The sequence below is a fragment of the Diceros bicornis genome, chromosome 7 (genome assembly GCF_020826845.1).
Source record: "Diceros bicornis minor isolate mBicDic1 chromosome 7, mDicBic1.mat.cur, whole genome shotgun sequence".
NCBI classification, from domain to species: domain Eukaryota; kingdom Metazoa; phylum Chordata; class Mammalia; order Perissodactyla; family Rhinocerotidae; genus Diceros; species Diceros bicornis.
Window position 1 is genome coordinate 85,594,075 of NC_080746.1, and position 21,933 is coordinate 85,616,007.

General features: G+C 45.9%; 1 protein-coding gene across 2 annotated transcripts; it reads right to left on the reverse strand.

The window, feature by feature from the left end:
* Positions 1–2,259: 2,259 nt before the first annotated feature.
* KCNA4 (potassium voltage-gated channel subfamily A member 4) lies at positions 2,260–19,975 on the reverse strand. Of its 2 annotated transcripts, XR_009220836.1 has the most exons (4): positions 19,633–19,975; positions 11,379–16,373; positions 5,993–6,049; positions 2,260–5,825 (listed from the first exon to the last, which is right to left on the reverse strand). XR_009220836.1 is itself a non-coding variant. In XM_058546181.1 (2 exons), the coding sequence occupies exon 2, from the start codon at positions 15,596–15,598 to the stop codon at positions 13,631–13,633; it is 1,968 nt and encodes a 655-aa protein (XP_058402164.1). In that variant the 5' UTR covers positions 15,599–16,373; positions 19,633–19,975; the 3' UTR covers positions 11,048–13,630. The 2 variants fall into 2 exon arrangements, 1 of the variants encoding a protein (XP_058402164.1); XM_058546181.1 differs by lacking the exons at positions 2,260–5,825; positions 5,993–6,049 and having other exon boundaries at positions 11,048–16,373.
* Between the last annotated feature and the right edge of the window lie 1,958 nt (positions 19,976–21,933).

Genomic DNA, 21,933 nt, shown 5'->3' on the forward strand with positions numbered 1-21,933 from the left:
GTAAATATATAATACTGGAGTGTCTCTGAATACTGAGAATTACTAATACTGGGTATAAAATGATTATTAAAACTTTTTAAGCCAAAAAAAAAAAAAAAGAAAAATTTTAAATAATTCCTCCAGCCTTAACTGCAATAATCTTTCATTATGATCACCTGCCATCGTGGTTACAGATGATCATTACACTGTATTACACTCTGAAATACTAGCATGAGATAAACATACTTCAACAGTGCGTTAAAAAAAAATTATGAAAGGCCCTGCACAGTGACCCCAAAAGCAATGAGTAAATAATTTGGTCAGCCTCATCCACATAAAGGCACCTAATTCTTCTACAAATCGCGGTAACGCATGGAGCACACCATACCGCCTTGTGTCTCCAACATCTGTAAGCAGCACAGGCCAGGCCAAGTATGAAGCGTACCTTCCACCAGCATGAACACAAGTGAAGACCCTTTCCTCAGCTGCGTGTAAGTCTCCTTTAAAACACTTCACAAGATAAGAAGCACTCTAGCCACTGTATCCAATCAAGGAAAAGCACATGCGTGTTCTGATTTGGACACGGACAAACAACGTAAGTGGTCAAAATGACAAAAACCTACACCTGCTTCTCCCAAACACTCAACTGCCACATGGTCTCCATTTCAAAGATGAGCCGTGCAAACACTCCTAAAAAATAAAAGTTTCCTTAAAAACAAGAAAATTAAACACTCTTCTCCTCTGAGAATCTGAGAAAGAAATTAAAAATACACAAGCTTCCAGCACAAATATGCTCATCACCAGTAGTGACGGACACTGGCCACTTCCGTGAAGGCGGCCCATCTGCCAACTCATAGCTGCCTGCAACGCACGCGACCTACGTTACCTAGGCCGCCCCGGAAACTAACAAGCTATCAAAGCGTGACCATGTTAGCACACTAATGAGAGCGACAATCATGAGGTAACAGGGTTGTGCCATAGCCACCAGCACAAACACAAAGGCAAAATTTTGCTTCTTCATGATTAATGTGACTTTGAACTTCTTCCTCTTGTTATCTGTTAATTAGAAAACCAAGAATTACTTATAACCAGAATTTGCTTGTAGGGGTAACAATGGTGTCAAAAGTAAAAAACATTATTTTACCTAATAGCAAAACCCTCTCTGCCTCTATAACTCGTCCCCAGTGCTTCATCTGACCATTCACTGATAATTGACGTCAAGCAACTAATATGATTGAAGAGACTGGAGCGATGGCAACATTCAACTTGCCAAGAATTTGGACTTTTTTTAAATGAAATTGAATCACTTAAGTGTCTATACTTTCCATTGAATACCGTGGAGCTGCCTATACTATTGTCCTCGAATATCTGCCATGGAACCATCTTTCTGCTGTGAGTTTTATTACAAGATGCTTTTAATACTATTCTGCGGAGACCAAGAGGTTTCCTTCCCCATGGCAAACAGTCAGGTTTTGACAAATAGCATGACCAGGCTGCAATAAATAATTAGCAAAATAACGGAAGCTTGAAATTTTAATAAAGCAAAAAAACACGATTACTGAGAAACTGCTCTATGTGACAAGAGGAATGTCTGTTTATGTGTTAATTTTCTAGGGTTCAAGCTGTACAAATTATTAGTTTCTCCTACTTAAGAGTTTTATTCTCATAGAAATAATTAAATAATGATTATTTAATACCATAGAAACCATCCATTTGATACCAGAAAAAGTGAAACCTAAAGCCAAATTAAAAGATAAAGATCTAAAATAAAAGTTAAAGATAGGGGAATACATTTATATTCAAGTGTGTGTATAAAGAGACTTTCTTCTGAAAACATACTGCTCTTCCAAGGGAGACAGACTTAAATTGTCAAATTCAATTCTGAGGACATTCATACACAGCCCGTTAGACTATTTAGTACGATTTTTTAAAAATAGGCCCTAAATAGAGGCAATGTTATATGATATGAATTTATTTAAAAATCTCAGAAATGTAATCTACTTAATATCACATTTGTAAATTATACTCTCTGGTTAGGTATAGAAAAATTCAAATATATTTTAAATGCACTTAGCTTCCATTAAAGTACTTCTGAACGAGCCACACAGAATGTTCTGGCATCCATTTCCTTCAGCCTCTTTCAGAAATTATAAATAAATATATGTTCTTCCATCTCCAATTTTCAACGTGTAAAAAAAATCTGTAAGTCATTCCCTCTTTCATACTATGATAATGAGCAATTCAGCTATTTGCCTAAAAATCTTAGAATATTAACTACGTGTCTACTAATTTAGGCTGAAACATACATTTTCAAAGTTTGCAGATACTTTCATGAAAATTGTGAAGGAAAAGTAATCTCAGTTTTAAGAAATCACATAAATAAGGATTTCATTTGCATTTAATGTGCAGAACGTCATATTTCTAAGGCACAGGAATAGTTGCTGTTTGCTAAAGTAAAAAATTAAAATCCCACAAGATAATGGTTTTACAGTTAAAGGTACTTCTCTGACAGAATAGATAACAATTTAAAACTCCCCAAATTTAAAGAGAATTCAGGAGGCGTTTGATACTAACGGCTTTAATGAAGCAGAATTGAATCAATGACTTCATGATGCCAGACAATCAACTTGGCTTTTTAATTTTTCTTCACTGACACGACCAATTGTTTTGGCTTCAAGTAGAAGCAGCTTCAATTAAAGATACGGGTTGTTTGGCTTGAATGAAGACTAAAAGCCAAGGGTCTCTAATGTATGTTCTGAAAATGAACAAGATAGTCCTCAAGACACATTTCATAGGAGAAGTCTGAGTTGTTCTTAAGAAGTTAAAGCTAGCTGGAGAGAGCTAAATAAAAAAATGTTATTACAACTGCATTTCAAATGTGAAAGCCTTAACTCCAAGAGAAAGAAATCAGACATCATCTTGAAAAGTAAATGGAAACCTGGGCAAATACCTATGGGATCTGATCAATGGAGACAGAAGAAAAATCTCAGAAAAATCCTGCAAGTCTGCCTCAACTGCCCTGACTTAGCCATGTCATTGATCCAATTTTATTTGGCTTTCCTTGGTAGAAATGTCCACAAAAAGAATAATCATTTTTATATTTATCCAAGAAAGAAACTCAGGTCTTCACTCAAATCAAAATTTTTAAACGCACCATCAACAGCATTCATACCTTTCTCAAGGAGAAAGATACAGGAGAGTTTAAGAAAAAAAAATGCTTTTGTGGGGGCAGAAAACCATGGTCCTGAAAAAAACCTACTTTTGAATTAAAAATACATTATTGTTTATTGTTTCACAGATGTTTATTATTTCAGTCAAATCTGCTTCTCTCTGTCTCTCTCTCAGTTATAACTTAATCACATGCTATTCGATGGAAGAAATATAAATCCTGGGGATTAAAAGAAGTAAATACTCTTTTACGGTCATCTCCACTATTTGAAAGCACTGATGACTGCTACTGCTCATGTAAGAATCATAAAAAACGGGCAAGTTGAATTCGGTCCCATTTACCCTGCAGTTTATACAGAAGCTATGACAGAAAACGAAGCATAGTACAGAACGCAAGATAGAGTTTATAAAAAGTATTATTAAAGCATGATAGCCTGCCAATTCACTCTCCAAGGAGAAACTAGACCCAGTCACCCATACAGATTCTGGGGAAAAAAAGAAAAAAAAAAGAATGGTAAACAGGAATGCTGCTATCTAGAAAAATGATTCTTTCCATAACTCAAAAATCCTTCCACGTGGACTGACTCGCTGGTGTTCATACATGCAGAGGGTGGGAACACAGGTGCAGCCCAGTCACCTACGTGAGCTCAACAAACATCTGGTGAAAAATAATTGGTAAAAGAAAGAAGTCTGTGCACCCTTTCTGTTCTAATTTTAGCCCTGGGTGAGGAACTGACAAACAGCACCCGAATTAAATTTGTCCCTTTCACAATACCAAACAGTTTTATAAACCTAAATCGTCACAATAAAACATTGCATTGTCTCTGAATTTCAACCCTCCAGTCAGGGTTGAAGCTAGTCACCAAGGGACCAACCTAAAAATAGCCCCTGGTGAGTGAGAGGGCTGGAGTCGGCCGCGCTGTCAGCTCCTCTGCCAGCAGAGTGGAAGACCCAGGCGATGTCTCAGCGAGTGTAGACATTTCCCCTCCAGCAGATAAACGCAGCAGCCAGAGCCTCGCTCTGTAGCCTGAGGAACATCGCAGGAGGCATTTTACAAGCTGGTACATCAGCTGCCTTGCCTGGGAATGGAAATGAGTCCTCCCTGTCTGACAACGTGTTTGTAAAGTGAACAAGACTCAAAACAGTTTGCCCTTAATTTTCTTGATTAAACTCCTAATAACAACAGTTGCACCAGAGCACGATTTTTGCTATTATACTCCCAGCTCATTCCACATTGGGGTTGTTTCTACACAGTAATAAAGCATCTGGGTGAAAAATGGAAAATACACAACTAATCATCCAGCTGTTTCTAAATCCCAGCTGTTCAGCAATAGGCAGAAAATACCCAGCATAATAAGAGAACACAACAGACTCACACAGCAGGTGTGGCAGAAGAATCTGGGTGTGCACTGGCACGGCCTGATTTGTGAAACGGGAAGATATCTGCCCGGATCACTCAAAAAAAGCTCTCCTTGAGAATCTGTGAACCTGGGATGGCAGAAGCCTTCCGGATCCCGGCTTCTGTGGAAGTGAAGGTGACGGGTGCAGCGGGGCGGGGGAGGTGGGGGTGCCACGCGCTTTACAGGTCTATCTCTGCAGTTAAAAACAAACAGCAGCTTCATAATGGGGGGAGATTGAAAAGGGAAACTAAAAGGCAGACCTTTGAACACTTGATTTTGAACCAGTTCATATTGGGTCAGAACTTATATCAGAATCGTCCACCTTGATTTCCTTCCCAAATCCTTTCAGGGGTGCAGTCAAATTTTTGAAAGTTGCATGACTTTCTAATCTATCCTGCAAAGCTTATAACACAACTACCGCTTTTCATAACCAAAATGAAAACGTCTCCAGCATGTAATTTTCAGCTTATTCTAACAAGGAGGGCAGGACGTATCCCGTGCCAGACAGACTGATCTCCAGCAGCGATACCCTCGGCAGACAAAAAGGCATCCGTAACTCCTGGGCAGCGCCTCTCCCGCCCAAAGATTCCCTCAGTCCCTGGAGGGAGCAAAACAGTCGGGTGTCACAGGATGATTCACACCTGAAAACACTGTGTGTTGCTTCCCCCTGATCTGTCTAAGCTCACCCTTTCTGTCCCCACGTTCCTCACGCCGCCTGGAGGCCTGTGAAGTCTGTGAACCCTAGTAGTGGAAGGACACTTCTTCTCTGGAACAGCAGCAAGGAGCCAAACCGCCACAGCGCAGACAGCAGCAGCAAGGAGCTCTCATGACGCTGCACAGATTTTACGATTTTTCCATGCCTCTAAGAACTGCACACTGGCAGCAACCTACATGAACACGCCCCTCGGCTCTGCCTTAGTGACATCCACTCCCAGGACTTCCACTGGTTGCTTAACTCGGTCTCAGTTTTAATACCCTCAGTTTAATTCACATTAATATTCTGCATTAGAGCAGGGGAGGGGGAGGGGGAACTCCCCACTGTGAAATACCCGTGCCAGCGGTAATCTTCTAAAAACGTGGAAGAAGCCCTGGCTCTGAAGGGGGAGGTGCATTGTAGCCCTAATACGACAAACAGCTTCAATTCCCAGCCAGTCTATGGTTTGGTACCAGATGCTCTGAGAGACTAAGACCAAAGGGAACTGGGATGCCGGACTTACACACATACGCCTCCCAGGTCTGGGACCACAGCTAAAGGATCAGTTCACTCGCCTGGATTTCCTGGATTAACAAAAATTAATACTTAGCATTACCAAATGAAGCAGTTTTCAGACTGATCTAGCTACTTTTGACATCAATTTAGGGGCTTCATTTAGGCATAATCCCTTGCCCCTCGCCTGCCTCCCTCCCACTCCCCCATCCCCCACTGGCTCGGATCCTCCTTATACCTTGTTGCTGCTCCAGGAAAAAAGCAGTTTACTGTCTTCTCATTGGCTGGATCAGACCTGGAGGAAACAGGTCAAGAACTCTGAGACCACTTCTAGGAACCCAGAGGGAAAATCTACTCCTAATGTCCCTTTGTCATTTAGATTGTAATATGGTATATAGGCATTTCCTGGTGTTTTTCTCATATACTGAAATCGGCTCCCAAATTGATTAATAGCAAATGTCGCAAAAAACATCATCAAACAATCTTGTCATCCTCTAATCAATTTGTAACCAAGACTTTCACTTGGTTTGCTGGAAGATAAAATGTTTACATCCACAAATTTGAATATAATCCACAAATTTAATGTGGAAAAGTCAGGAAAAAAGGAAGAAAAACAAAGAGATTCCATTATTCTCTCAAACCTGAATAAATGAATCATTATTTATGGGATAAACTTCCCTCCAGATAAATGGCTCTGAATATAGATTGCAATCTCCAAATCTCATATTAATTTCTTAAAATAGTTAACTAGAGATACTCCTCAAGCTAATAAGATAGTGTGGAACTTAGAGTCTCTATTTTCTTATCAAAAGTCATTTTAATATTAGGTAAAACATCCAAAACTAAAACCCATCCCCCAACAGTAATGCCAACAATGACACCAAGTAGGAAGGGCAAATAAACAAACACACACAAATCCTACTGCATTCCCTAGAGGTTCCACCACCTCTTGGTAGATTTCAGTCCAGTGGGAGCTTCATTAATTATTTCCTACCCTGCCTGATAGCAAATGAAAGCCTCATTTAGATCATGATCCCTACCAATTGAAGGAGAAAAAAAGACTCGCTCAGGCGCCATCAACACCATTAGTGTTCTCCAGGAGAAGCATCAGTCTATTCAGGTACCAGGTAATTAAGTTTATAAATAGAACACACACATCCTCCATGTCAACTATGGTGGCCCCTATCATTGAGAGTGCCCTGGCCTCCAAGAGATAGGTGATTTTCCAATTATTTTATGGTTTTGTATGTGAGGCTGAGCACTACTGGAACATCCCCCCACCCCCAAAACCAACAATAACCTGAGACTTTTTAATGCTGTAACTGAACCCAACAGAATTAAGGAAGTTACATTGAACAACAGCTACAAGATAAAGGCTGCAAGTAAGTCTATTTGTAGAGAGTACAAAGCAGATCTGTGGGGCCATATAGTCTATATATGATCCTTCATACAATGGGAACAATGTCCACAAAAAATATAATAAACATGTTGCAATATTCCACAAAGCATAAAAATTAACCCTTCCTGGGAATGAACCTCCATATCTCCTTATCCAGGGGGTGTCTCAGAGCTTAGCTCTAACACCCCTGTGGTTCTATGGCACAAAAACCCAACCTAGATGTAAAGAAAGGTTTTCAATCCTTAAGTCTCACCATTTCCCCAAAACATATGGGAGTTACACACTTTCTCTTCACTTTAGGAAGTCTCTTTCAAGGCCTCAGACCATTCATTTTGCTTATATACAGTATCTTTTGCCAGAATAAAGGCAGAATATGAAATTATGATATATATAAACATATGGATATATATTAATCTAATTTTTTAAAACAAATATAATTCTTTGGCTCAGCACTGGCACAACTTTAGTTGATATCCACAGGGGCAAATATTTATGTAACTGCTCTGACTGATTTAAGAGGTGACTGACCCCTCAATGGCCAGTAGCTTAAGAAGCTGTGGATAAAAACGCCTTCATGCTCTCTGGCTTAAAAGATATGCCCCTGGTCTACAGAATCATGAAAACACAATCCAAGAACATTTCGACATAACGCCAATAACTGGAAAAAACCAGCGTGTGTTCCAGATTTATTAGTTATTCCTAATAAGTACTATTAAGACCACTGCTAAGGTAAGCTGGCATTTCTATTATTTTCACAGAAAATGTTAACTTGCATATTCTTTCAGTAGCTTACTTCTGCTTTATGTCATTAACCACACGGTGGGGACAGTGAGGAGCCACGAAAAACCTTGCCCCTAAACCTTCCAGATTTTGTTCTGATGGACGTGACACACTGATGTGAGCAAGGACTTGGCTTCACAGTGAGGTTTTGCTCTGCTTCCTAGCTTCAGTGTATTTGTGGTTTCTTTGAACTGTATTGTTTTCTCTTCATGATTTAGCATTTTCTAGACTGGCTGTTTAATGGGAGACAATGGTTCTGAGCCTGAGTAGAGCCAGCCTCAGATGAGAAACTAGTTATGGAAACCCTATACAACAGATAATTTGTAGGTCAGGAAGCAAAAGTTGACTGTCTGTGGATCAACTATCAAAATCATTTAGCTCCCAGTACTCTGAATACAAATTCTCCTTCCAAGATACCAATGACAGCAAATAGATCAAAAACTTAACTGCAGGTCAGCAACACCATGACCAGAGAAGGTGGGCATATCTTTTCCCAGAGGACAGCAAGACTTCTCATTTAGCCAATTATTTGCCTTCTACTTTTATTCCGGCCCCAATTCATAGTACCCAGGGGCCTGAAAGGGTATGCCAGAGTCTCGCTTAGAGCCACGGCTCACTAAATCTGTGCGACGTTTTTCAAAGCACCAAATTCATGCCCTGGCATTAATTTATTTACCCATAACTAAAGTCACCATATTTTCTGAACCTCAAATTGGGCCATATGGTCTGATATGTATTAGCATACTTTTCACGAAGAAGATACTGTAAGAAATTGGGACTGCTATGGAAACAGAAAACTGAGTCAGAAATATATCACAGTCCTAATCTTAATTTACATTTCAGAAGTGCACATTCCCATTTACTGCAAAAATAGCTCTGCTTACTTCAATCTTGAACACAAAACACTCCATCAACCTTCTTTCACACAGGAATACTGATCCTCATACTAGAAAGTAGGACTGTCTTCTAACCTGTGGTGGTTACATTGGTCTGGAAGACCCTGCACTTTGAGTCAAGGAAGGCCTGACAGGCAGGAAAACCAAGAGGTACCTTTTGTCCACACCAAATGTCCCGTGCAGAATTCAGAATGACTTTTGGGTCAGGAAGATTCCCTGGAACAGGCCCCTTTGTCACTGAATGACAACCCATAATCATTCTAAACTCCATCAATAAAAAAAAAGAAACATATAAAGAGGGATGTTATACTCTGCATCGTGCACATGAGCACATCACACGTTGCCTTAAAGACGTAGACGGAACCTAAGTGTGTTTCCCCTTTACCTAGGAACACCTGCAATGCGGGTGCTGAAGATGCTGCCCAATCCCCCAAATCAACAACAGTGGGGGCACCACTGCCGATTCTCTTGAGACCTGTTTATGATTACAGTGCAATTAAAAACAATCTCCCCCTGGTTAACGTTGACTATCTAAAAAATGGAAGATATACATCTTAACTCAGAGTGTTTTCCCTAGATATTTCTTATTCATATATTAGATTGTATTTAACACATGCTTAACAAACACATTTTCACAAAGCTTCAGCGACTCTATTTCAAACAAATTCGACAAGGAAAGCAGCGGCACTTGTGAAATACTATATGTGTCTAAGCATAAAACGAGTCCCTGGCACAGGTCAGAACACTGTTTACTGACAAGACTGTACTATAAGAAAGCAAGAAACCAAAATGTTTACTTACCAACTTCCACCATATGTATTCAACTGAAGACTGAGGAGTTATTTTTTATTAAGCAAATCCTTTCCCTTTAGAAGTTGTTAGAATAAACAGCTTCAAAATACATCCTATTCATTCAGCTTTACATTCTAAAATCTCAATCTCTTGGTTCTGCATTTAACCTAACAGTGTGATTTTATTTATTTTTTTATTTTTTATTTTTATTTATTTATTTATTTTCCCCCCAAAGCCCCAGTAGATAGTTGTATGTCATAGCTGCACATCCTTCTAGCTGCTGTATGTGGGACGTGGCCTCAGCATGGCCGGAGAAGCAGTGCGTCGTTGCACACCCGGGATCCAAACCCGGGCCGCCAGCAGCGGAGCATACGCACTTAACCGCTAAGCCACGGGGCCGGCCCTAACAGTGTGATTTTAAAACTATTTTATTCCTATCACTTAACTATAAAATGAAGGGGGGTCTGACTTGAGGGATACTTAGAAATATCAAGCGAGTCTAACACTTCCTTCAACTCCACAGAATTTTGGTGCTAGAAGGAATCAAGTGATAATGTAGCCCAATCACCTGATTTTACACTTAAAAACAGCCCTGAGAATCAAGGAGGTGAAGTGACACGCCTGTGGTCAACAAGCCGGCTCTCGCCTCCTAGATCAGCTGTCATTCCTCAAGTGCCCATTCGCTCCATTTCACAGAAATTAAAAGGAATATTTAGTCCTCCTCTCTTCTCCATAACTGTTATGTATAACTGTTTCCTTTTCAAGCATTTGCAAGAGAGAACGATGCATCCACCCTTGAAAAGACTCTGATTGGGATGACCCTCAAATATCGTACTTCTGGTAACATTTACTATCATCTGAAAAGCAACTACAAGATCCCAGATCCCAGGAATCCGAATCTTTAAATGAGTCGCTTCTATTTTATCTTACAACCAAATTCGTATGGTGGCCTCTAAGAAGACACAGTTTCCTAAATCAGTTACAAATAGCCCTGGAAGCATATTTCTCAGTACAAAATATTCACAAATGGTACTAAAGCACTTTGTGCAGCTTTGACTTGGAAAAATGCTATAACTCCACAGCAGAACTGAGGACTCCACCTGTGCACACTCTCTAGAAGAGGAGTGTTCCACACAGAAGTGCCCTGTACAGGGCATAAATCTTCCTTCTCAGTGTGGAATCAAGATCCAGACAGCCTAAAATAAATGCATCTTGCAGGAAAAAACAAACAAACAAACATACATTTAGTGATCACCTGATAATATTTGGTTTGGAAGCCCATGACTGTCTCTTCTTGACTCTTGTACCCTTAAGAAAACCATGTGAGATAAAGGAAAACCCCAGGATCCCCAAGAGACTATATTTCCTGGATTCTCAGAATTATCAATTCTAATACATATCAATTAAATTTAATTTAACTGTTCAGATTTAAAAAGGAGGTGTTGTAGAAACAATGAAACACAATACGTTATTCCTTCCAAACACATTCAAATCATTGTTATTGCTATTATAGAAGGCTCAGTGTACACCCGATGCTGGAGAACATTTGAACGGTTTTAAGACATAATCTGACCTAGTTGGGGACAGCAAAAGATGCACCGTGCCGCGTCCAGAGTCAACTTGGTATATCACAACATGGCTGGGATCTTCCCCACAAGAAGAAACTTCCCCCAAAAAGAAGCAGCAATCATTCAATGATAGGCTATCTTGTGTCTGCAAATCAACTTCTTTTAACAGCTCAAAATTAAAGGAATTACCCATGATTTCCACAAGATCCTAACAAAGCAGATGTCGCTCATAGGTTCTCAACCTCTTTTTCTCCCAGAGGGAGATGAAGCGATGTAGACACCACATCAGGCATTGGCATGGAACTCGACATCTCAGTCTTCACACGCTCTCACTGGCTTTCCTCAACAGCTCTGGGACGTCACACATGCTTTATGGCGCCCTCTTTTTACTAGGAGGAAATTGGGGCACAGAGATTAACAGAGTGACTTTTCCAAATGACCCAAATAGCCTTTCCCCCGTCTAATGCTTGCTACACGTTTGCTCCAAATCCAAAATATATTATAACGCCATCTTTGAAGTCTTGTTACAAGATGGCATTTCCTTATTTTCTCACTCTCTACTGTCCCCTAGAGACCTTTGGTCTGCACTTTCAGACCTGACTCCCCTGTGGCTGCTTCTCATTCTCCCAGAGTTGTTCTCTGAGGAGGTGTGGCTCTGCAAAGTCCTGGGGAAGGCATGGGGGGAAGAGTGAAGCTTTGCTTTCAGACCTAACACTGGACTCACTTTGAATTTCAAATATCATTAAAGGAGAGGTAAGATTTACATTCCTATCAAATGATGGCCTGGGATTAAAAAGCCGAAGACAAGCTATTCTAGGTCTTTTTTTTTCTTTTAGTTCACAGTTGTCAGAGTTCATTACGAGCTACGATACTCTAGGTAGTATTTTTTTCCAAACCTCAGGACAACTATCTTATAAAGAACAGAGTTGAAGAAACAGTGGAGAACAAGGCCTCTTACACATTCTGAGTTTGCTAACCCACATCTCATTGTGACTTAATAGTCAAGTCCCATCATTGGCCGTTACCTCACATTCTAGAACCTCGTCGTGAGTTAAACGCAGTTACGTGTGTCATAAATTCCTTTAATCAAAATGATAATGATGGTGATGTTGAAACCAAACGTTTTGATGCAATTCTTTTTTATATCAATTTTAGCAAATAGAACGCTAAATTCTGAGATGGACCCCACACTCTGCTCTTAGGGAGCTGCACAAAGGAACAGACTTAATAAATCCAGCATTTATGTCGCACATTTAATAGAAAGCTCTGAAGCCACAATCACTGTAGCTGCTGGGCATCTCACGTCTTCCAGAATTCTTTCAGTGCATGCATTACCTTTGGTTAAATTATTCTGGATTTAAAGGCAGAAGAATATTTAAAATAGTATGGTTTCAGAAGCATCATTGTAACAGACCAATTTCAAAAGATTCAGTTGCTAAATTTGGCTTCATAGTCCCTTTGCACATCAGTTATTTAGACTTAAAAAGAGAAGGGAGTCATGTGCTGTTATCTCTGTGGCCATTAGTCTCACACAAAGAAAAGAAGAGAGCAATATAATAAGACTAAGAAATCATTCTTCCAATGATTGTCATTGAACTGTTACATTAGTAAACATTCACAGTATGAAGTGTCTCTCAATCTCCAGCATTTAAAGTAGTGCAAAGGAAAGAAAAACCAAACATTCCAGTCCTGGTATCTGTGAACAAAACTTGTTACATTTTCTCCTATTTCATTTCTTCCATATTGTTAGGCATTTGCTGTCCTATCTTTCCAAAATTAATAGTAAAATATAATCAATTTCTAAAGGCCCCTGCAGCCTTTTTAAAAGTTAATTTCCAGTTAAAAATAAACTTTAATTAAATCCATGATAAAACTGTGACCTATATTCTATTAAATAATTCACTTTCTTTTTTTTCTACATAGTAATTCTCACAATTTTTAAAAAACAACAACTATGGAATCCAAAGACGTGAGAGGCTATAAAAGCACTGAAAATGACTGCTCGAGTTCATCAGTTCTTACATAGTAAATACTCAAAATGCCAACTTTTCCCATCACTGCACAATTACTAACAACGTTGACAATTTATTTACACACACACACGCACGCAGCACGCACGCACACAAACACGTTCTCTCCATGGAACCACCTTTATGTTTAACATCTTTTCCAGTTAATGTGCAAAATTCTTGCATTCTAATAAAAAATATAAAGATAGATTTGCTCCTATTTAAGCCTCCCTCTTCTCCAAGATGTATCATTTATTTGATATGTAAGACAAGTTTAGTAACAATTATGCCATGTATAACCATTAAATGGCGTACTACTGTATGCGTTGGCTTCATTTGCATATTTCATTTTCATAACTGCACTCTCTATGCATAAATATATTTGGAGATGCTGGGGATGGGGGAGGGACTGTGGCGGGCGGAGAGCGAGATTCACACGTCGGTCTCCACAGCCTTCACATTAGAACAGTTGTTCTTATCTGTCTCACTGTCATCCTCCTTTCCCTGACACTTCTCCTCCTTTGCACAGAGAGATTCCTTAACTCCTTCCTCCATCTCTAGATACTCTGACTTGTCCCCCAGGGAAGAAGAAGTAGAGCTCCGGAATTTCTTCAGCAGATTGGAAGGGAGGTACGGGCAACTAACTGCATTCTGTGTCAGCTGTGTCTGCTCCTCGTTCTCAGTCTCTCTGTGGTAGAAGTAGTTGAAGTTGGAGACAATGACGGGCACAGGCAAAGCGATGGTCAGGACACCCGCAATGGCACACAGGGACCCCACGATCTTGCCCCCCACAGTGATGGGCTTCATGTCCCCATAGCCCACAGTCGTCATGGTCACCACAGCCCACCAGAATGCATCTGGGATGCTTTGGAAATGGGTGGTAGGTTCATCCGCCTCCGCGAAATACACAGCGCTGGAAAACAGGATGACCCCGATGAAGAGGAAGAAGATCAGGAGGCCCAGTTCCCGCATGCTGGCTCTGAGGGTGTGGCCCAGGATCTGCAGGCCCTTGGAGTGTCTGGAAAGCTTGAAGATCCGGAACACTCGGACCAGCCGGATGATCCTGAGGATGGCGAAGGACATGGCCTGCTGCTGCTGACCGTTGCCCCCGCCCTGCTGCTGGGCCAGATCGGTGCCCAGTGTGATGAAATAAGGCAAGATGGAGACAATGTCAATGATGTTCATGATGTTCTTGAAGAAGAGTGCTTGGCTGGGACAAGCAAAGCAGCGAACCACAAACTCGAAGGAAAACCAAACAATGCAGACCGTCTCCACGATGAAGAAGGGGTCGTTGAAGATAGTGTGCCCCGAGTTCTCCGGGGGGGGTGCCGAGGTGTCATTCAACGACCCACTGTGCCCACCCGCACTCAGGGCCATGATGAGATCCCTGTCGTCCCTAAACTCAGGCAAGGTTTCCAGGCAGAAAATGACAATGGAGATTAAGATGACCAGGACGGAGACGATGGCTATGCCCCTCGCCGGGCTGGAGCTCTCCGGATACTCAAAGAGGAGCCAAATCTGCTTCTTAAACTCGTTCTCTGGCAAGGCCCTGTCCTCCTCCTCTCTCACAAAGCCCTCGTCCTCCCGAAACTTGAGCAGGGCCTCCTCCCCCAGCTGGTAGAACTTCACCTCCTCAGTGAAGATGTCACAGGGCACGTTGACCGGCCTCTTCAGGCGGCCTCCCGACTGGTAATAATATAAGATGGCATCAAAGCTAGGCCTGTTCCTGTCAAAAAAATACTCGTTCCGCAAAGGGTCAAAGTACTGCGTCCTCTTCTCAGGGTCCCCCAGCAGCGTCTCCGGAAACTGGGCCAGGGTCTTCATCTGGGTCTCGAAGCGCAGGCCGGACACGTTGATGACCACGCGCTCGCAGCAGTCACTGTAGCGCACGGCGCTGCAGGCCCCGCCGGCGCCGTCCTCCTGGGGCAGCAGGTCCGTGTAGGCGCACTCGTCCCCGCGGTCGTCCTCGCTGCAGCAGATCCTGCCCTCCTCGTCCTCGTCCTCGTCCTCCTCGTCCTCGTCCTCCTCCTCCTCGCTCAGCTCCCTCAGGATCTTCTCCTCAGAGCCGCTGGGCATCAGGTCGGAGCAGTGAGGGAAGCCGCTCTGGCGGTGGTGGGCCCTCCTCTTCTCCGGCCGCGGCGGCCGCCTCCTGCGACTGCCCCGGCCGCTCGGAGGCTCCTGCGCGGGGCAGGCCGCCCGCGCCTGGTGGTGGTGGTGCGAGCCCCCTCCAGAGCCCCCGCCGCCTTCCAGGGCAGCGGTGGCAGCGGCGACGGCGGCCGCGGCCGCGGCCCTCGAGTGGGCCAGGCGCTCCCGCTCCCGCGCCCGGGCCTGGGCCGCGTACCCGTAAGGCATGTGACTGTTGCACCCTGAGCTCTCCGCACTCACCATCGCAACCTCCATGGTGGCGGCCTTTGGAAACGGCTGGTTCCAGTTGTAGAAGAAGAAGAAAGGAAAATAGGGCAGCTTCTCTTCTCACCAAATTAAGGTAAGTTTGGAACCCTTAAGCAGATTGCTTGGAAGACTAGGGATATTTTCAGTCCAACTTTGCATTTTCTGTTTTTAAACCAGCACGCCCCATGCTCTCTCTTCCCAGGGATTCAACACTGCTCTCTAGAACTTGGCTGCTCTAGATACACAGCCTTGCACTCTCAAGCCTAAGTCAGAAAATGGCCGGGTCTCCCAAACTCCTGTCTTGGGTGGATCTTCAAATTCGGAAATACATTTAGGATGTGGTTGGTGATGATGCTGCTCGATTCAAAGGCAGCAAGTATCTGACAGCCAGCAGTTGTGCCTAGAAAATGGAATATATTTTTCTGCCATGGAAATTGTCCAAAGCTCCGTCCATCATATTTAAATAAAACGCAAATAAGCCTTTAGTCTTAGCACTTGCCTTCTAGTGACGTCTTGACCCATGTTAACACGTGACTTGACGTATGTCCAGCCATTGCCGCTCAAAGCCTACCAGGGTGATTCTCCAGGCTCTCCCCTTAAGTTCATCACAGGCCTCCTGGACCCAGGGGTGATGCCAGGCTATCGACAGAGACAAAGACTTTGGGAGGTAGAGAAGGTGCAAGACGAGGTGTCAGCAGGGGCAAACCCGGCTCTGAGGTCTCCATAGAAATCAAGGAAATGCAGAGCATCCTTCAGCTAAACTCATGCAGAAGAAGCACTTCACCTGAAAAGGAAAGAGAAACAAGCAGAGGAGAGAAATAAAAAGAAGAATCAAATCACAAAGAGCAAACTGAGCATTTCCTTCACACCACATCTTTCTCTTGTCCTCAAGCAAACCATATAAAGCACCAAGTGACCGTACATTTCCAGGAGTATGGGGCAGGTTGTTAAATATCCTTCTCACTAAACAGCCTTCTTTCCTTCTTCTTCCGATATTATTTCAGCTCAGTCTATTTTCATAGCAACTCAATTATTTTTCCTCTCTCCACTCTCAACCCACATGGCTCTTCCTTCAAACCTCCTTTGCACTAACGCCAAGTCTTAATTCTCACTGTCACTCTCTTCATTCCACAATAATAATGCTGTCACTTTAGGGGCCGGCCCGGTGGCGCAAAGCAGTTAAGTGCGCACGCTCTGCTGCGGCGGCCCAGGGTTCGCTGGTTCGGATCCCGGGCGTGCACTGAGGCACTGCTTGGCAAGCCATGCTGTGGCGGCGTCCCATATAAAGTGGAGGAAGATGGGCACGGATGTTAGCCCAGGGCCAGTCTTCCTCAGCAAAAAAAAAAAGGAGGATTGGCAGATGTTAGCACAGGGCTGATCTCCTCACGAAAAAAAAAAATAATGCTGTCACTTTACAGCTGCTTCCATCATTCACTAATCTCAAGGCATTTTTTTAAATTTCCACTCAAAATATTTCTGAATTTAGTCCCCTTCCACCCCTACTCTGTCTTGATTCAGGATTAGAGAAATCGGAACAACTAGTTTTCCTTAATCCAGGCTCCACTGCTTGAACAAGCTTCAGTCACCTTATCTACAAAGTGTAGGTAATAATACAACCTCCCCCCTCCCTCTTGGAAGCATTAAATGAGATAAAAGATGTTGATAGAATAGCACAGAGCCTTGTACATAACGAATATCAATAAATGCTGGTAGTTACTAATACCATGACAGTAACGTAAACTGTTACCATCTATCCACCCACACCCACGTGTGTATGTCCTTACAGCACTGTCTCAAGTAGGGAAGGACGGAACGTGAGGACACCCAGGGTGTTCTGAGACTCACCCGGGGCCTGTGTCGAGTTGGCACTCCCTGACTCCCTGAAGCATGTCCTTGTTGTTGCTTTTCTGTTCCTCAGACTCCAGAACACTCTCTGCCACCCACAGCCTAGGAGCTAATCTCCGTTTCCAGTTGTCTAAGAATCATCTTCTGTCCTTGCGTTCCTCCATGTTCACTCTAAGGCTTCCTCCTACACTCTTCTCAAGGGACTATCTCCTTACATTTTAAATCCCAGTTCGTGTGGACTTTATTTTCAGCCTATCATACTTTCCCCTATAATTTAATCCATAGCTCCCATCCCTCAACCCCTCCTCCTCTCTCTCTGCCCGCCTTTACTCCCAATCTCCCCCTCCCTGACCACATCTTCCTTGCAGCACACTCTGTCCCCACTGTCACTTGGTAGTCTTGGCCTTTCTTCTTCCTTGGTTTCCTCTGCCTCAGTCCAGCTAATTCATCTTCTCCACCAGGACCTGTAAAAGCTCCCACTCCAGTCTCCTGTCTCCTCTTGCTTCTTCCATTCACTCTGTCCAGCAGGACTTCCAAGAATGCAAAGAGTGGCCCGGGGAACCGGGAAGGATATGGACACTCAGAATTCAGGGCATCAGAATGGGCACCAGCTTCTATTACTGGAAGCACTGGGGGAGCATGAGAGAAATGGCTTTCTGCAGCCATTAGCAGGATTCGGCTCTTGACCACCTGCTGCTGCTTGCGGAACCATGCCAGCCTAGAAGCCTCAACACACCCGACTTTTACGAAGAGATAAGCAGGGAAGTGGCAGACAGAAGGCTTCTCAGCCACATATCCCTTCCCAAGAACACACATTCTCATAGGGCAAGAGGCGAACTTGATGGGACACAAACCCCTGAAAATATACCTCTAAAGGTATCTCAAATGGCATCCTCTTTCCCTGACTCCGAACATCATCCCATACTCTGAAATGTTTCCCTCAGGAAGTCTCCAAAGCTCTGCTTTCACTGTGGAGGGTCAGACCAACATCCTTTAAAGACTTTCACAGGCCAAATAGCCTAGGAGTCTGCTCATCTTCTTCCCCAACTCCCTCAGAGCAGTTATAATACATTATTTACATAAAGCTCCAGTGTAACCAAAGTGCCTGTAAATTCGTATACTACGCACACCTCTCCCGCCCAACTGACGCCCAGAAGGTCATGAATCAGAGGGTCTTCTCATTCACCATCTCCTGCCCCCTTTCTGTTCCACACCAAATAATTTCTAATTTATTCCTTTATTTATTTAGGTGTGCTAGTTTTTGTTTATCTAACTCCCTCCCCCACCCTACAAAAAGCAAATTATCTTCCTTTTAATTGGCTACCAGTTACCTCACTATCCCTGATCTTTAAAAAAAGAAGAAGAAAGAAAACATCCTTCTACCCAGCAAACCAGACTGGTTTAGAAATTCTCTTCCTTCTCAAGGTATTCCTGTTAGGAGAATCCAGTCAAGCCGACTCCCAGGAGCCTTTATGGGGGAGACCTTTGCAGCGAAATGTCCCTTCCTCTTTAACACCATCAAACTAATACGATTTTGCAGACTACCCGTTCCCCAAACCCTGCGCCCCCAAACAACAGCAAAGCATCCCGCCCCTCCTCCTCCCACCCCCAACAGGGCTGTTTTCATCTCTCAGTGCTAATTCCTGCAACTGTCTTAGGGTGGTACCTGAACCTTATCAGGGAGAGAGAGAAAGAGAGAGATTGAGAGAATCAGAAAGGCCAACACCGTGAGAAACATACACTTCAACGCACGCCATTTGCACAGTCGCTATGTGTTGCTCAAATGCTCAGCAAATGCACGCAAACCCAAATGTTGGGAGAGGCAGCAATTCAAACCGCTCGCCAGCTGTTTCCCAAGGAACGGAACCGGTGAGCCTGGGAGGAGGCGAACGCTGCTGAACCTGAGCCGCGCCTCGCCGGGACGACATCTTCCATCGCGCCCCCGCCTCCAGCCCCGGCCCCCCGGCGCCGTGTGCAGGGCGCACCCCCATCCCCAGCCCGGGGGTCGCGATAGCGACCGTCGGCCCCGAGCGCCCCGCAGCATCTGCACCTCCCTCTCCACCTCCTGGGTTATTTTTAACCGCCTTCCATTCATGCCCTTCTGTCACATTCCCGATATTATTTATCCCTCAAACGCCCACTGCTTCTGAAGAGCCGTAGAGGAGAGTGGGGAAAAGACCCGAGGGCACCACACTTACCGATCCAGGCGGGCGCACAAGAAAAATAGAGAGAACCCCGGTGTCGTTCCCCCCAGAGCGACAGCAGCCGGAGGAGGGGAAGAGCGATCTCGGGTAGAAGGAACCACTCCGGGGAGGCAGGCGGAGGCTCCAGGACATCCAGGGAACAAGTTCTGTCGCCTGCACGGGGGCGCAGGGTTCTCGCCGCTGGAGCCCGGGGCGGGGGTCGGGCTGCGCCCGGGAAGACCCCAAGACTCGGGCTCCTCCGGAGTTCAGCACAGGAGGGCCAGGTGGGAGAGGAAGTCAAGGCTCCGCAGCAGAAGCAGCGGGATCCTAGACAGCAGCGAGCGCTTGTTAGCGGGAGCAGCGCCTGCAGCACGCATCCCCCGCGCGCGGCGCTGCCGGCGCCGCACACGCCTCCCGGCCGGGAGCGCGCGGGGGGCGGGGCCAGGGCGGGGCGGGGCCTGCGGCTGGGGGCGGGGCCTGCGGGCCGGGGCGGGGCGAAGGGGCGAAGGGGCCGGAGGGGCGGGGCCTGCGGGCCGGGGGTGGGACGCGCGCGCGGTGGCAGGGGCCCCGGGGGCGGCGCGGCGGGGCGGGCGCGGTCACGACACCGTCCCCGCCAGCCCCCGCACAGCCCCGACGCCCGGCTCCCGGGAGCGGGTGGGAACCCTCTGGAGCCCCGAGCTGTGGCCCCGGGGGGAGGAGCTGGTCCCGACGGAGGAGCCCCAGGAGAGGTCCGGAGGGTGCCCTCGCCGGGTCCAGTCTGGACAGCGGGGTGATTCTGGGCGTCCTCGCCCCCGCCGGGCCCGCTGTCTTTGCATCTCCCCGGCACCACCGCGCCCATGACGGGTTTGTGGGGTCGGGGCCCGGGGCCCCTCGGGCAGGCAGCCGTCGGGGGCTCTCCCGCCTGCGCGCGCGCCCGGACCCCGCGGTCCCGCCTCTCCGCACAGACCTTCGGCCCCAGCTCGGGAGTCGGGCCTCAGGGCGCGGAGGACCCATGAGGGGAGGGCTGCAGAAACTGGACCCGGCCCAGGCGAAGGGAGGCAGAGTCCGAGGGGGAGAGAGGCGGGGGACTGGGGCAGCGCTAGCGCGGCCCGGGGCGGGGGCTTCGGAAGGAGAAGAGCCCTCGGTGAACCTGTTGCTGGGCAAAGAAATGCGATTCGGCAAGAGGCTTGGCTCCGGGGAGGTCTCTACCGTTACGGTCGGATCTCTAACACCACCTACCCCCATTGAACAACAAAAGCCGCATTACCCCCGTGGGCACTGCCCCGTGGGCACCACCTCCATACGCACTATCCCCGAGGGCACCACCCCCGAGGGCACTACCCCCGAGGGCACCACCCCTGTGCGCACTACTCCCTGGGCACTACCCCCCTGCCACTACCCCCCAGGGCACCACACCCGAGGGCACCCCCGTGCACACTATCCCCGAGGCCACCACCCCTGTGCGCACTACCCCCTGTGCGCTAGCCCCGAGGGCAGGCAAGTGCGCCCGCAGCGCGTCCTCAAAATAGGCTGGACTCCAGGTTGCTTATTAGGTGGCTGGCGTATGAAATGCCCCCGGACGTGGATGTAAATGTGCAATCCCCACAAATCCACAAAAAGAAAGGTTAGTGGTGGGAAGTGCGAATTTACACACAGACACGCCAGAAGTTCAGGTGGCGACCGGGGCTCCGGACACCACGCCCCGCTCCCCGGGTGGGCCAGCCAGGTGGTCGCGGCGCGTGCCCAGGCTGCTGGAGAAAATCCGACCTTGGGAGGGTCAGTTGGCGCCGAGGCCGCCACTGTCGTCCTCAGCTGGCAGCTTTGTTCGAGGGCCCTATTGGGCCTCCTCCTTTTGTGGCGCTCGATTAATTATTAAGAGAAATATTCCCGAACTGAATTATAGATATGCCCTGCGCTCACCAGCTAACCGGGGCTGGCTCAGCGAAGAACACCTGGAGGACTGCTTTTCCTTGCTGTTTGATTCTTTTGATCTTTTTAAATAACTAAAAGATTCTCATTGTAATCAGTGAAAAGAAAGAAATAAAAGAAAGAAAAGAAAAACAGATGTGGGGTCTGGTTTTCCTAACATCCTCCAGCTAGTGCAGCTTGAACTCTGGGGGTGACTAAACCGACCTGTGAGGCTCTCGTGGAGGAACTGAGAGAGAGGCGCCTCCAGGCGGGCTCTGGAGAGGCTCTGCCTCTGCGCATTCCCCACCCTAGTCCGTTCCGGCACGGAGGGAGGGCCGATGTCCCCAGAAACCATCACCTGCACTGGCCCCGACCCTCCCTCTGTACCTCCTCAAGGTGATGGAGTCCCTGTGCGGTTTCGTACATTCC

Excerpts from the sequence above, each read along its gene's own strand:
- KCNA4 (XM_058546181.1), bottom strand. The coding sequence starts at position 15,598 with ATGGAGGTTGCGATGGTGAGTGCGGAGAGCTCAGGGTGCAACAGTCAC.